At 46.1% G+C, this 15,896-nt stretch overlaps 1 protein-coding gene across 1 annotated transcript; it reads left to right on the top strand.

The window, feature by feature from the left end:
• The first annotated feature begins 1,781 nt into the window (after positions 1 to 1,781).
• On the top strand, positions 1,782 to 14,680 carry LOC144805192 (uncharacterized). The gene is made up of 3 exons (XM_078671949.1): positions 1,782 to 2,028; positions 13,575 to 14,043; positions 14,362 to 14,680. Exons 1-3 carry the CDS (start codon positions 1,782 to 1,784, stop codon positions 14,678 to 14,680), a joined length of 1,035 nt encoding a protein of 344 aa, XP_078528075.1.
• Positions 14,681 to 15,896: the final 1,216 nt, after the last annotated feature.

Below are 15,896 nucleotides of genomic sequence, written 5' to 3'. Positions count from 1 at the left end.
CTTCCTCATCCAATCCCAGCCACGCCCCGGTGGCAGAGGAGGCGGACTGGCAATTTTGCACCGAGAGCATCTCCTGTGCAGAATTAGTGATGCCCTCATCAAGGACTCAGAGAGCTGCCATTTTAACATCCGCCTGTCCTCGGTAACCTCATTGACAGGCATACTGATATATCGCCCCCCCCTGGTCACTCTGGCCCCTTTTCTAGCGCCTTATTGGACTCCATATCTGCTCTCGCCCATTCCACTTCCAACTTTACTGTGCTAGGGGATCTCAATATCCACTTTGATGATCCCCTAGACACAGGGGCCGCCGATCTGGCACGAGATCTCGCTGCTTATGGTTTCCGACTAGCAAACACCGGAGCCACTCACATCAAGGGTCACTTGCTAGACCCAGTCTTCACCAATGTTCATACCCTCCGGGCCAAACCGGCATGCCCTCTCCCCTGGACTGACCACTTTTTGGTCCCCCTCGTATTCCCAGGAGAACTGAGGAAGCCACCCAAGCCCATTACGTATACTCGAGACAGGGCTTGGTCCAGACTCCCTATCAAGGACTGGGCTACTGCCTTAGAAGCTTCAACTCCCAACCTTACCGGGAACCCGGTCTCAGCTGACAATAACTTCCGGAAGTGGATCTCCGATTCACTTGATACGATTATCCCTATGAAAACTCGGGAAGATAAAAGCGGAAAGCTAGGTTCGGCCCCCTGGTTTAACTCAGAACTCAGAGCTCTCCGAAAAAACTGCAAAAAAGCCGAACGATTATGGAGGAAGGACTGGCTTCTCTCAAATAAAGACGCATACCGGAGAACTGTCAGACTGTACAAAGCCGCCCTGAAAACTTCGAAAGCCAGCTACTATGATGACAGAATAAAAAATGCCTCCAATTCCGCTAGAGAATCTTACCTAATAGTTAAAGAACTCCTAAAGATCCCGGACCCTCCACCACTGCCCAGCATTTCCTCAGATAGGAGTAAGGAACTTGCTAAATTCTTTGACTCCAAAATTACCACCATCCTGGAGTCGCTTCCACAGCCCAGTCAGCTACACTATCAGGACGCGAGCACACCTAACACCAGCACAGGAAGCTCCCCCGGCCCGTCTCTTAACGCCTTTAGAGCAGTCACACTGGACGAAGTCTTAAAAACCCTAGCCAAAATGAAAAGTGGCTCCCCCCTAGACCCTGCACCCATGAGATTTCTTAAAGCAGTCGCCCCAGTGATAGCTCCCTCAGTCACAGAGCTGATCAATGCCTCCCTGTCTCAAGGCTTGGTCCCCCCTGGCTGGAAGGGAGCGGTTGTCAAAGCTCTGCTAAAGAAACCCCAACTAGACCCGTCCGACCTAGCCAATTACAGACCAATATCGCTCCTTCCTGGCATCAGCAAAATTGCCGAAAAATTGGTCAACGCACAGCTATCCCAGTTCCTTGAATCAAATAAACTGCTGCATCAGTCCCAAACTGGGTTTCGTCCTGGCCAGGGCACGGACACCGCCCTCCTCGCTGTCATCGAGGAGGCAAGGTGCATTTTGGATTCAGGGGGATCAGTGGCAGTGATCCTCCTGGACCTTAGTGCAGCCTTTGATACGGTGGACCACCGTGTCCTGCTCCACCGGCTGGCGAAGTCGGGACTCGGGGGCACAGCGTGGCGTGGCTAGAGTCCTTTCTCTCGGGCCGCTCTTTTCAGGTCTGGGATGGCTGATCTCGGTCTGACTCGCTCCCTCTGGTAAATGGGGTTCCCCAGGGCTCTTCATTGAGCCCTACCCTTTTTAACGCATACATGGCTCCTCTGGAAGATGTAGTTGCCCCCTTCGAATTTAAGATCGTAAGCTATGCAGACGACACACAACTGGTCGTTTCACTGTCACACCTAGACCAGCACCCAGATAGTCTTCTGCGCTGCCTCCAGCAGATCCACCACTGGATGTGCGAATCCTCGCTTAAGCTAAATGGGTCTAAAACAGAGGTCATGCTGATGGGCAAGAAATGGACATCTATTCCACCTTCTGTTTGGCCCAACACCCTAGGTGAGGTGCCCTCCCCTAAGAAAGAACTTAAGAGCCTAGGGGTCTGGCTGGAACCAGACCTAACCATGAGGACCCAAGCTACTAAAACAGCTGGTACCTGCTTTGGACTCATGCGGTCTGTCCGCAAGATTCTGCCACTACTCCCCCCCTCCTCCAGGAAATTGCTGATTCAGGGACTTGTTCTTTCCCGACTGGATCACAGTAATGCCGTCTATCTTGATGCCCCCGAATCCACCCTGGCTAAGCTGCAACGAACGCAAAATGCAGCTGCTCGGATGCTGCTCAGCCTCCCCCCCAGATCCTCCGCAAGACCGGCCCTCAAAGCACTCCACTGGCTGCCAGTACGCGAAAGGATCGAGTTCAAGGCTATGTGCATCTCCCACAAGCTCCTAAATGGACAAGGCCCCTCCATCCTGAAAGAAATGGTTACCCCGTACAAAGCCTCGAGGTCACTACGATCAGACAACGAACGACTGGCGAATGTCCCCAAGTATAGGAGGGCACGCACTGGAGGCCGTCGCTTCTCCGTAAAGGCAGCCTCCCGTTGGAACCTACTTCCCTGCAGCCTGCGACTGGAACCCTGCTACCTTCGCTTTCGCAAACAACTTAAAACGCTGCTCTTCCCTAAGTAAATTTTCGCTCCTCCCCTTTCCCCCTCCCTGGCTTTCCCTTCACAGTTTTAGCGCGGGGATGCCCTCGGGTCACCAGGTGCTCTACAAATCCCTAAATAAATAAATAATAAATAAAATATTCCTCCTGCAGACCTCATCATCCAATGTTCCCTCCTTAGACCATTGGTCTAATTCTTCAGCAGAGGTAGATCGCTGCATGTCCAGCACCTCTTGCCTGGCATCATGCCAACGTTCAGCCTGTGACTTAACCATGTACATAGATGTAGTGCTTCGCTACATTGCAGTCTCATGGGCTGTGTGATCCGCGAAGGCATTGCCCTGCCCTATTTTATCAGTTACTTTCTTGTGTGCACTGCACTTAACAATCGCTACTTTCTTAGGACATGTCAGGGCAGTAAGGAGATTACATACCAATTCCCCGTGCAGTATTTGTGTCCCATGTGATGTAAGGAAGCCTCTTTCCTTCCAGAGTAGCCCAAAATCATGAGCCACTCCAAAAGCATATCGGCTATCAGTGTAGATATTAACAGAAAAATCAGTACTAAGCTCACATGCTCCTGTTAGTGCTATCAACTCAGCTGCCATCTTGGACTTTTTAACGTGAGAATTTAGATTCCTCGGTGTCTCATAGCTAAAAAGTATGTTACATTTTTCATAGGTCTTAGGCTCTTTCCTTAAATCAAGAGCTGCATGACAGAAAAAATGCAACCTTTGCTTCAGCATGAGCAATTCCTCTTGTGAGTATGTTATCAAGCTCTGTGCTGTTGTTAAAAAATGACCAGGGGTTGTGGCACTAGGCGCGGATCCGGCACGGACTTACTTGCCTAAGGCGCGCCCGCTGCGCGTTTGTACTATCTTCACCTTTATCCCCCCGGCCAGTGACGACTAGCCCGCTCACCCGACTCCACCCAAGATGGCAGTGCCGCAACTCGGAGCAGACCCCAGGACTGCAGAGCCCCCTCTAAGGTGCATCCTCAAGTAAGTGCAATATTGGCAAAATATTAAAAACAATTTAAAACCTAAAGAGTTAACATTTATAGCTACTGTCTTGCGAGTTGGTCTCTCCCGGCTCACGCCTCAGAAGGACTGTAGGCTGTAGGAAGCCCGCTCATGAGTAGCTGGGAATGGCAATAGAGTAGCCGGATTAAGGGTCAAACATCTTTTCAAGGTGATATGAGGAGCCAAAAGTGTGAATTCATATCCTATCAAGCGAGCACTAGTTAAGTGCTATGTTTTTCTTTGGTTCAACAGGGCGTCAACTGCATGGGGTACTAACACAAGCAATCTATGTGACAAGACTATTCCCTCAGTCTGACTTATGGACACAGCTGCCGCTGCCACAGAACGAAAACACCCAGGCAACGCACGAGCAAGTGGTTCAAGGACAACCGGGAAATATGCACAAGGACACTGCTTATCACAGCGTGTCTGTGTTAAAACTGAGAGACTGCAACCATCTCTCTCATGTACATAGATGTAAAAGCCTTAGTGTAGTCTGGAGTTACTAATACTGGTGCAGAACATAGATCTTGACGCAACTGTTGAAAAGCATTTTGGCATTCAGTAGTCCATAGGAGAGGCATCGGAGTGTCGTTAGTCAAAAGGGCCAACAAGGGTTTAACAATGTGAGTAAAGCTAGGAATACACTGCCTACAGAAAAAAGTAAGGCCAATCAGTGCACAAACATCCTTCTGAGTACAGGGCACAGGCGTGTCTAAAATAGCTTGAATGCTATCTGGTATGAGTGCACGTCCCTCCTTAGACAGGAGGTGACCTAAATAGGTAACCTGCTGTCTACAATACTGCAATGTCTTACGGGAAACCTTGTGATGGTGAGATGCAAGAAAGGAGAGCAATAACAGTGTACCTTCTTCACACTCTTCAGGGATATCAGCAGCCAACAAGTTGTCATCAACATATTGTATGAGAGCCACCCCTTTTGACACAGGGAAAGAATCAAGCTGTCTTTTCAATGCCTGGCTGTAAATACTAGGACTCGATTATTCAGAGTAAAGTCGAACAAATAATGGCTGTCAGGGTGAATAGGTATCAAGAAGAATCGATCACACTGAACGTAGTGACAGTCGGAGGAACCATAGTAAGAAGTGTTGTGATGTCAGAGACTACCGGGTATTGGGGCACTATAATCTTATTAACCTCTCATAAGTCAATGATAAACCCATATATTTATGTATCAGTGTCTTTTTTCAAGATGGGAAGGATAGGACTTTTACAAATATTGTAAGGGACTTCTTCCACAACTTCTACTCTAATCAGATCTTGAACAATACGTATTAGTGGCACTTCACCTTCTCGAGATATTTTATATTGAGGCAGTCGAGGCAATGAAGCGCTCTCCTTCACTTGAATATGGACTGGTGCTATAACAATTTGTCCCACATTGGTATCTGATGTAGTCCACAAAGTACTAGGTAGTGATGCCAAAGCAATATTTTCTTTAAGGAGACAAGACCTCTCAAATACGGGATAGTTATCATTTACAATAACATGCACACCTTCTGGGGAACAACGTATCTTAGCACGAAAATTTTGAGCATATCAAGACCCACAATATTGTCCGGTATGTTAGGGGAAAGCAAAAAAGGACAGGCTGCAGGGAAAGCAAAAAAGGACAGGTTGCAGTGAATTTATCAACTTGAAATGCAAGCGGCTGTGACAGTGGGCTAAGGGAAGGTGTCTCATCCAATCCTATTGATGTTATTGTTAAGCCAGAGAGGGGAGCCCTAGGAACCAATTGTTTAGACAGGGCGCTACGAGTAGCACCTGTGTCAACCAAAAAACGACAACCCTATGTTTGCATTAACATAGGGACCCTTCTGATCTACTGGGACCTCAACTGGTTCTTTACCCCATCCTAGGGATTCCAATGCATAATTAGAGTCTTTCGAATCATCAGTTGAATAATCGGACATTTAATATTGATTTCGCCTGTCAAAAGCATTAGAGGAATTTTGAGTATGCTCAACTGCCTCAAACCTAGTACGATTATCCATACCTCCCCTACTTCCTAAGGTCCCTGGGCGGCTTCACATATATCCTCTACCACGCTGATACTGCTGTAATTGCAAAAAGGAACACTCAAAACACCAATGTCCAATCTCCTTACGATAAGCACATTGATCGGAAGACAAAGTTTCTCGAGCGAAAGAGGGTGCACCAGGACGATACATTGCATATCCGCCTCTACCACCACCTCTATAAGATGGACTATGAACCTGAGCTAACATAACTTTAGTCTTTAAATCTTTAGCCTTTTTATCCTCTTTGCCTTTCTCTTTCAATTCCTGACGTTCATAATACTGAGCCATAGTCAAAAGAGAGGCTGGGGAAGACTTATCCATGAACTCTCGCTGGCCTTCAGGCGACTAGCTATTCTGGCAACATGTTTGCGACAAATTTATCAACGAACAAATGCTTGCCCGTGTCATCTGTCAATGACTTCCCACTACAGTCATGGAATGTCTCCTCAAAACATGTAAAGAAATCGGAAACTGATTCACCCACTTTCTGCTTACAAGACGCTAACATAGTCCAATCTATCTTTTTAAGAGGTATAAGAATTTTTAACTTAGTTATTATAGTCTTTGTAAGGTCTAATGTCACTTGTTGCGGTTTCTGTGCAGCAGGTTGTCTCGCTGCATCTTTTCTCCCTATTTCCACCCAAGTATCTCCAAAAACTGTATGATCGTCTACTTTCCAAATTAATCTCCACATATCAGGGGGAAAATAAGCCCAAAAACATGTCAATATCAGGCAAAGTCATAGTGCAAGTACTAATAGCTCCTTCAACTTCTTCGTAAAAAGCAGCCAGATTTTTCGCCGGTCAGGCAAAGCAGCTTTAAGAGCCATGACATCCGCTCTACTACAAAGAGTATAAACCCAATTATAAACAAAATAGCCCTTCACATCAGTTGAATCTTTATTATCGTTGGTTCCCGCACGCCTAGGAGGAACATATAACGGTGCAGCTTCACGCATAGGTTTCCCATGAACCACAGAATTACTTTCATCCTTATCTGTCCCTGGATCTGCAGCACGTGGCATGGGGGTCTGATCTGTTTGTTCAGCTGGAAGTGCACCAGCTGCCTTTTTCTCCTCTCGCAAACTGAATCCATTAGTTCGTAGTTTTACCACTCGTCTAATTAAATCGCCCTCCTGGGAAGGGAGAAAAAGTCTGTCATTCAATTGTGTATGATCAGATTTTATATCAGCAGGCTCTAGATTATCGGAATGTTTCCTAAAACTATGTATTACTTCCCCAGTAAACGATTCACAAAATATAACTCCTCTGATGCTGGCCAGTGCTGAACCATTGCTATAAGATCTGGAGCAGAAGTGGTACCGCGAGTCTGCTGTTTACCTTCTGCATCTGCCCCTTTCCGATCTAAGAGAGATGCATCAACATCTAATCGGGTGCAGAGGGAAAAGTATATGGAGGCGGAGATCGATCTAACAAAATTGAATCATCCTGAGGTTTATTAAGTTCAGGATAAAGGGGGCACCGCACAGGGTATTGGCCAATTACCTCGAGACGACTTTCCCTATCCTCTTTCCCTTTTTAATTCCTTCATCTCTTTATTCTTCATTTTCAGCGCTTTCATATACATTTTCTTGTGCTGTTCTTTATCTGCTATAGTTTGCTCTTTTCTCACTCTCTCATGCGCGTCTTTCTCCCACATTCGTACACAATCAAACATATCTTGTCTACTTTTATGCTTGAACGCACATTGTTTCACATATTGAATCTTCCTATGGTCAAATGACCCATTTATTGGCCATCGTAAATTAGGATCCTTTTTTGTGTATTTATTCAACAGTGCACTATACATTATGGAAGAAATACAGTTTTTAATGTACATGTACCTATTCAGTGTCCCCTCAGGGGGAGCCGGCTGACTGCGTTCTAAATCCATTTTGGTACCTCCGAAAAAGTAACACATCCGACAAAGCGTGCTAGAAACAGGCATGTCGCAAATATTATAGTAAATATAATTTTATAACAAATTAGTACTTATCACAAATACAGTACCGTTCATAAATTCAAACCATTACCCAGAACAGGCAACACGGACGCATGCACCGGATGCGTCTTCTGATCCTCTGACCCAGGTCACCTCGTTCAATCCTGGACGTACCCATCCATTATTCCTTTTCCTACCTTTGGCACGGGGGGCCTGGTCGTCTACCGTACTTATTACCAAGTGGCCGACTGTGCATCCAGTAGTCGCAACCACGTCTTCCGTACTTTGCTTGGACTTCGATATAGCACAGCAACATCTTCCACACGGTGTGACGAAACATGTGTCGGCTGGCTATTATTTTCTGTACTGACCAACAATTGACCTATATAAAAACAATTTTCACCTACATGAAACTTTGTGTTTTGATCCTTTTGAACCTTTTACGTGCTTTCCATTTTATGTAGAATTAGCATTCTGACTTCAGGACAACTCACCAGCGTGTGCACAGGATCCGTTCTCCTTTACTTTCGGATTAGGTCCTCCTTTTCCGCTGCAGGGGTGGTTCTCTGGGTTTGTGTTCCCCTGTCCTGTTTGCACCGCATGCCCACTGCACGACCAGTCCTATCAAGAGATCATACTGCTTAGAGCGCCATTGCTTCCTGCTCTCTCAACCCAAACCCAGTTTGTCTCATAAAAAAGGCATGTATGCTGCATCTCAAATACTTTATCTCCCAATGCGTACATGTTTATGTTAAAAAAAAATAACATTTTAAGGAGACTTTCGAAATCTGGGAAACAATGTATCTCGCTGAACCAAGATCTTAATGCAGTAACCATTAAGTTTAACCACAAATGCAAAGTAGCCATGAACTCAGCTAAAAGGTTCATAGAAGTGCGATCATGCACAGCACTGAAACGGGAACTCAAGAGCAGAACAAAGTCCATGCACAGCCTCGATTCTGTGCCATATCAAATGATCCGAGCGCAAACATGCTTTTCTTCGTAAGCACCAACAAAGCCCCAAAACAGCAATACAGCAAAGCGCTGCTTGTCTTGTCACTTACATTCATTCACTTTCCAGAGTCAAGTCGCAGAAATTCAACTTTCATAATCAAGCATTCCCATCATGGAGGGTTAGTGCATCTGCAAGCCTCGAAGCAGTCAACGGATCGGTTCAGCAGAAGCTGCAGGCACTGCAGGGTTAACTCTGCCTCGCAGATTAATTTACAGGTGATGTGTCCGCAACCAAAGACAGGATGAACAGCCTGAAAGTAGAAGTGCACGACTAAAGGAAATGTAGAGCGAGTCACGTGACCCTTAGGGCATGATACTTAAACTGGCTAGGCAGTATTAGCAGATACCCTTGGGGACATTAACTGACACAAAGGAAAGAGCCCCCTGAATTGATGTGCTGGGGCCTTCTTGGGCCCATGAACTCGCCCTCCTCGAGTCTGAACTGACCCACAGTGACATCAGAAGTGACCTTCCTGGGATACCTGTTCCCTGACCTACATATTGAGCCTAGTCGCGCTGGTTGTTTGGGGTGTGGCATGCCCCCTCCACCTCTCCTGATTGCTATTATGGGGCACTTTTGTAAAAATGGTGGCGTTTTTACAAAAGTGCCGATTTCGCGGGCACTTTTTGAAAACATCGCTGCATTTTTACAAAAGTGCCGATTTCGCAGCAAACCGCGAAATCGCAAAATCCTGGAGGGTCTGTCTAGAGTAACAGACACTGTAGGACATTGCACCTCTGGGAAGCTCAAGGAACGTGTACCCAAGATCTCTCCGAACACTTCAAGAAACTTGGAGAATTGTTGCTGAAGATGTAGAAGGCCGGGTGATCCGCAACAACATTCGGGTGGTGGGATTCCTTGAGAGACTAGAGAACGCTGATGCCATGATACCCTACTGGGAGACCGAGATTCGATCCTTTCACCCCAGCCTCTGAACTATGCTTGTACTTTTCCTTTGCCACTTTAGTTGATTGGGAACTTTTTTGTTGGACTCAGCTGATTGTCAACTTTACCGGCTGATTTTGTGTCTGCTGTACTCGGTCATTTAAGTTTTTGTTTATTCATGTAGATTACATGGGGTCTTTGCGCAGTCCTATGTAACATAACATAAAGTGTATTTGTAAAACGCATATTCACCCGGAGGTATCTTGGCGCTGGATAACAGATGTTTTTTATTACCCAACTCAATGGTACTCATTTTATCGACCACAGATGAATAAAAGGCTGAGTGGACCAGCCGGGATTTGAACCTGTGACAATGAGGTCGAATACAGGTCCCTACAATGGAGGTCCTATTTTCTAATGCAAAGTTGGGGCCGGGCAAAAGGTTAATCTTGCCCGGTCAAAATGGTGGTTTAAAACTGCACACACAAGCTACAGAGCCATGTTTAGAAGGCCTGATTAAGTGGGTGGTCCGATCAGTGCTGCAGGCACACTAGTAGAATTTAATTTACAGGCTCTGGGTACCTAGGGTACCACACTTCTAGGGACTTGCAAGTAAATTAAATGTGCCAAGTGGGTATAAGCCAATTCTGCGATGTTTTAGTGAGAGAGAACAAGCACTTTAGCACTGGCTAGTAGTATTAAGGTGTGCACAATCCTAAGGCCAGCTAAAATGAGATCAGCTAAAATAGGAGGGGTGAGGGCAAAAGGTTTGGGGAAGACCATCCCTAGGCTGACCAGTCTAACACATGCTCCCACACCTCGCCAGCTGAAAGTGAAGGGGACTACCAAATCTCATGGGAGCTCTCATCACTAAGGTGGAAAAACCTAGAGATACATATCATCAGCATTGGTGTAGTCTGACCTGGGACGGTGTTCCACCTTAAAGTCCATTCCCTATCTGGAGATGGAACGCCGTAACAATTGCTTTTTTACCCCTCCTACCATTGCTTAATCACCTCCTGGCTAGCTTGTAGGTTATCGGAAGCCTTCTTCCAGACCTTCTGCATTTAGTTTCAGAAGGTTAGCATGTAGCTAACCACATACTGAGAGGGCTTCTCGGGAGCTTGCTCCCACCCCTCCTTTTATAAACTGAGCGGTCCCCTTACAGGGTGACCCTAGAAGAGTTTAAGAGGGCTGAATCCTACTACTTTCTGTGCTACCTCCCTGTATGCAAAGAATATGCATGGCAAGAGGACGTCTCGCTTCCGCTTCATTGACTCTGTATGGCTCATAATGATGTCCATGAGGGTCTTGTTGAATCTCTCAATATGCCTATTAGTCTGGAGGTGTTAAGGTGTGGGGAACTTATAGGTTAGGCTGTGTGTAGCTAACAACATCCTGGGAGGGCTTCTTGGGAGCTTGCTTCCACCCCTTCTTCACTAAACTGAAAGGGCCCCTTACAGGGTGACCCTAGAAGAGTTTAAGAGGGCTGAATCCTGCTTTTTTCTGTGCTACCTCCCTGTATGCAAAGAGTAGACCCATAATCATGCCCTTGAAGGTCTTGTTGAATCTCTCAATAAGGTGTGGAGAAACTATAGGTTACCCTACATTCCTTCCACATAGACTTCAATGTGGACATGAAATGAATTTTCCTGTCTGACACCACTTCTCTGGGGAAACCCACTCTGGTAAAAATCCCCATCAAGGACACAGCAGGTGCAGTTATGTTCCACCGAGGGATGGCCTCTGGGTAGCATGTGGCATGGTCCTCCAAACCTAGGGTAAATCTGTTTCCCAAGGCGGTTTTGGGACCCAAGGACCCCACACTGTTGATGCCCACCCTTTCGACACCCAACTCATCCTTTCCATGACCAACGACCCAGTGCCCACCAAGGACAAGGTCCAAAGATGCATGACAGACGTGGCTGCCTGGATGAACAACAACTGTTTCAAACTCAACACCGACTAGACAGAAGTGCTCATCTTCAGAAAGACAAGGATACCCCCTGAACCATGAATGGAGGCCACCTGAACTGGGCCCAAACCCACCAAACATACCCGCATCCTCAGTATCACACTCGACCAGCTATCCATGAAGAAGCAGGTCAGCACCATCACCTCCGTTTGCTTCCTCACCCTCTAAATGATCAGGAATGTCTTCAGATGGCTCCCACCCAAAACCAGGTGAACGATCACACAAGCTCTCATCACCAGTAGACTAGGCTACGGCAACTCCCTCTACGTAGGAATCTCCAGCCAACTCTAGCCCATCCAGAACATAGCAGCCAGACTCCTCCTGTATCTCCCCTGACGGACGCACATCATCCCTCCCCTCAGGAAGCTCCACTGGCTACCCGTTGCGAAGAGATGCCAGTTCAAGCTGCTCACCCACGTTTACAAGGCGCTACACACAATAAAAGACCAGCGTACCTCAACAATCAATTGAATTTCCACCAACTTACCATGAAACTCCACTCCGAATTCCTCTCCCTAGCAGCCACCCAACACATCCACCGGACGAACAGTGGAGGCCGCTCCTTCTCCCACCTGGCAGACAAGGCCTGATACACCCTCTGCCTGCACCTCAGAGCCTCACCATCGCTCCTGCAGATCAGAAAGGACCTCAAGACCTGGACGTTCAACCAAAAGAGGAACAGGCAGCGCGCTCTCGCAGCCCCTCTGGAACCTCATGGGTGATGCAGCCACATTATGCAAATCCTGATTAATTGATTGGTTGATTGATTGATTGATTGATTGATTGATTGATTGATTGATTGTTCAAAGGGAGTGCCTACAGGCATGGGAGTCACAGGGACTGTGTGCTTCTTCCCTGTCTTCTCACTGACTTGGCAGGTGAGACAAGTCCTACAGAAAGCATATGAAACTTTGCTCGTCCGGGACCAATAAAAGTGGGTGACAAGCCTGTCAAAGGAAGTCCTGCCAGGGGTATCTTGTGAGCCAAACCCAGTTGGAAGGAACCACCAGCACAAGTGCTGCCCCATGCACAGGCACCTTAAGCTCACCATAGAGGAGGATGTTTCCCAATAAATAGGGGGATCGCCAGAGGTGTCATCGCCGCCTGGGATTTGGACTGCTGCCTCAGGCCCTCTGGGGTTGGGCACCCTCTCTGCATCTTGCAGAATGTGGCCTTAGTAGGCCCACCGTTAACTTGCCGTCCAGCAAGCTAAGGCAGGTGTCCTTCAGAGCCAGGTGTTGGATCTGGGGCTGCTGCCTCTGGCCCCAAATCCTCCAGTAGAACCCTCTCACTCCTCTACTTTTCTTCAGGGCCTGACTGTGGAGTTGCAGACTGGTGATGTGGGAAGCTGCTTCCTGATCTAGGAGATAGACCCCTTTGCCACTCACCACCGAAAAATATGAAAGTGCAAAGTGCTCTACCTTTAAATTACATTTTCCACAAGCTTTGGCTGAAGGTGACTGGTGCAAAGCAAGCAACAGCTACAGGGTCTAAACTAAAGTATTGTATATTTTATTGATATGTTCTCAGGAAGAGAACTAAAACTGTCTGTGGCCAAACTTAAAACGTATAGGTAATCCTGTAGGATGCTTTTGAAACATTTGAAAGACTCCACAATACACAGAACATAGTATCTACTAAATGTTTTTCACATGATAACAACCAGGCTGTCATCTACTCGGAGGAATCTGTTGGATAAAATATTGGCTGTTTTTGAGCTCTAGCCTGATTAAAATCATGCAATGTTTACACCACTGGCCATTCGCCAGGCATTTCACGGACTGGCACATGTTTTTCATTCAAGGTTCCCAGCACTTGCTTCAGGTGGACTTCTTGACTTTTGCCAGTAATGCGGCAGATTAACATTTTTCATTCAGTGCACATGCTGGCACCTGCCCGTCGGAGACCACTGTGGCATCTTTCTGCTACTAGACTGTCATTGAATGCTTATCTGTAATGTGGACTGTCCCTCTTTCACAAGTGGCAAAAAATATATTGTTTTGCTTAATTTAGAAGACTATATATTTCCTAATATATTTTTTTTCATTCTACGTCAGGTATGTCAGACTTGGGAAGTATACTTGTGAAAGAGTGCACTACGTGTAATGAAAGCAAGACCCACATACTTCAAATTGATGACGAGCGAACTGTCTTCATGGATGGTAAAAAGGAATTTAAAAGAATTGGGAATCGTCTTTACAATCAGAAATATAATACTGAAAAGAAGCGCTTTCCTTGTACCTATTGTGGGAAGAGTTTTACTCAGAAATCCTGTCTTCTTCGGCACCAGAAAACCCACACTGGTGAGAAGACATTATCATGCACTGAATGTCAGAAGAGTTTTACTCATTTGTCAATTCTTCGGCTTCATTACAGAAGTCACACCGGTGAGAAACCCTTTACCTGCAATGAATGTGGGAAAACCTTTACTCAGCAGGGAGGGCTTAAACATCACCTGAAAATACACAGAGGCGAGGTTGCGAAATGCTTTCCCTGCTCCGAATGTGGGAAGTGTTTTGTGTACAAGTCAGATCTTCAGCGTCACGAAAACATCCATATTAATAAGAGCTTTGCGTTTAAAATACGCGTTCAACAAGAACAGACAATTCAAAATGATGAGAAGCGCTTTCCCTGTACTGAATGTCATAAGAGCTTTACTAACCAAACGGCACTCAAACGCCACCTGAAAAGCCACAGTGGTATAATCGAGAAATTCTTTCTCTGCAGCGAGAGTGGGAAGAGCTTTACTCACCAAGCGGGATTCAAACGCCACCTGAAAATCCACATGGGTGCAATTGAGAAACCCTTTCCCTGCAGTGAGTGTGGTAAGACCTTTGTTTTCAGGTCAGATTTTCTGCGTCATCAAAAAATCCATATTAGAAAGAGCTTTGTGTTTAAATCAGAAGATCAACAAGCCCAGAGAGTTCGAAATGATTGGAAGCCCTTTCCGTGTACTGAATGTGGGAAGGGCTTTACTTCCCGAACAGGACTCAAACGCCACCTAAAAATCCACAAGGGTGAAGTCGAGAAACCCTTTCTCTGCAGCGAGTGTGGAAGGAGCTTTGTGTATAAGTCAGAGTTGGAACGTCACCAGAGAATCCACACTGGTGAGAAGCCCTTTGATTGCACTGTGTGTGGAAAAAGCTTTAGCTTTAGCTTTTAGACCTCCTACTGCTCACGGAAACATGCCTTAACGGATCCTCATCCCCATATTGAACATCCTGGTACCTCCCAGCCATGACATCATTCGTTTGGACCGCTCTGGCCGCCCCAGTGGTGGCACTGCCTGTATCCATTGAGTCAGTCTCTCAATAAAACAAATTCTAATTCAATCACTGTCCTCCTGCGAATACCTTGAGATCAATATCTCAACTGCAGACTGCGCATTACGTACACTGCAGATGATCTACCACCCTCCTGGAGACAATCGCGCATTCATCAAACAAATTATGGAGGTCATCTCTACCAACAATGGATCACACAACAGCCAGATTTTTCTTGGCGATTTCAAAATCAATTGAACGACACACACACCCCTTTGGTGAATAGCTTCATATCCTTTGTCCAAGACCTCAACTTGGTTCAAGCATGCAACAGCCCAACTCATAACAAAGGTGCTACATCAGACCTAATACCAGCAAAGGAGAGCACCTTTCAAATTAGATCTACATTACTATATGACTGGACAGACCACCATTGCATCATGTTGTCCATAGTAGAAAGGACAGATATCTACAAAGGACAACCGATGAAAGCCAAAAGCTTGGTAAGAGCCACTAGAAATATTAACCTTCTTACGTTGTCCACTCTTAGCAACAACATGTGATCTCCATCCACTAACATCTCAGACACGCAAGATCTCACTGATAACTGTATCAACTTCATATCCAACATCATGGATGCCCTTGCTCCCAAACAATTCGAAAAGAGTCCAGATCTAAAAGTCCAAACCTTGGTTCAGTTCCGCCTCAATGAAGAACTTCGCTCACTGAGGTCAGCAGAAAGGTCATAGAGACTTTCAACCTCTACGATCAACTCCAATCTACTGAGACAAAGAAGGAAAATCCGTAACAAGTTTATCAGAAGTTACAAAGCATCTTCAGATAACAACTCAACAAAGCCACAAACCGTCCCAAACAATTGTCTGAAATTATCAAAATCATGCTAATACGAAATATAAGATTCACAGCACTAACCTGCACCTACTTTCGTGAAACACCAGCAAAAATTCAAGCAAGCATTTCAAGTGAACTACATTTACCATACTGCTAAGGGGTGGACTGTGCTGGGAGGTGAAGCAGTGTGCTGCTGTCCTCCCTCATTAGTAATTGTAATCCCCTTGTATCTAAAAAGTCAGCTCTCTCCAGCAGTGATGTATT

This window comes from Lissotriton helveticus, chromosome 1_2 (genome assembly GCF_964261635.1).
Source record: "Lissotriton helveticus chromosome 1_2, aLisHel1.1, whole genome shotgun sequence".
Taxonomy (NCBI): Eukaryota; Metazoa; Chordata; class Amphibia; order Caudata; family Salamandridae; genus Lissotriton; species Lissotriton helveticus.
Note: the sequence above shows the minus strand (reverse complement) of the source record. Positions and strands in the feature narration are given on the sequence as shown.

Excerpts from the sequence above, each read along its gene's own strand:
- LOC144805192 (XM_078671949.1), top strand. The coding sequence starts at position 1,782 with ATGGCTCCTCTGGAAGATGTAGTTGCCCCCTTCGAATTTAAGATCGTA. Across the intron at positions 2,029-13,574 it reads TGTTTGGCCCAACACCCTAG|GTATGTCAGACTTGGGAAGT; the intron begins GTGAGGTGCCCT and ends ATTCTACGTCAG. Across the intron at positions 14,044-14,361 it reads GGGAAGTGTTTTGTGTACAA|GTCAGATTTTCTGCGTCATC; the intron begins GTCAGATCTTCA and ends CTTTGTTTTCAG.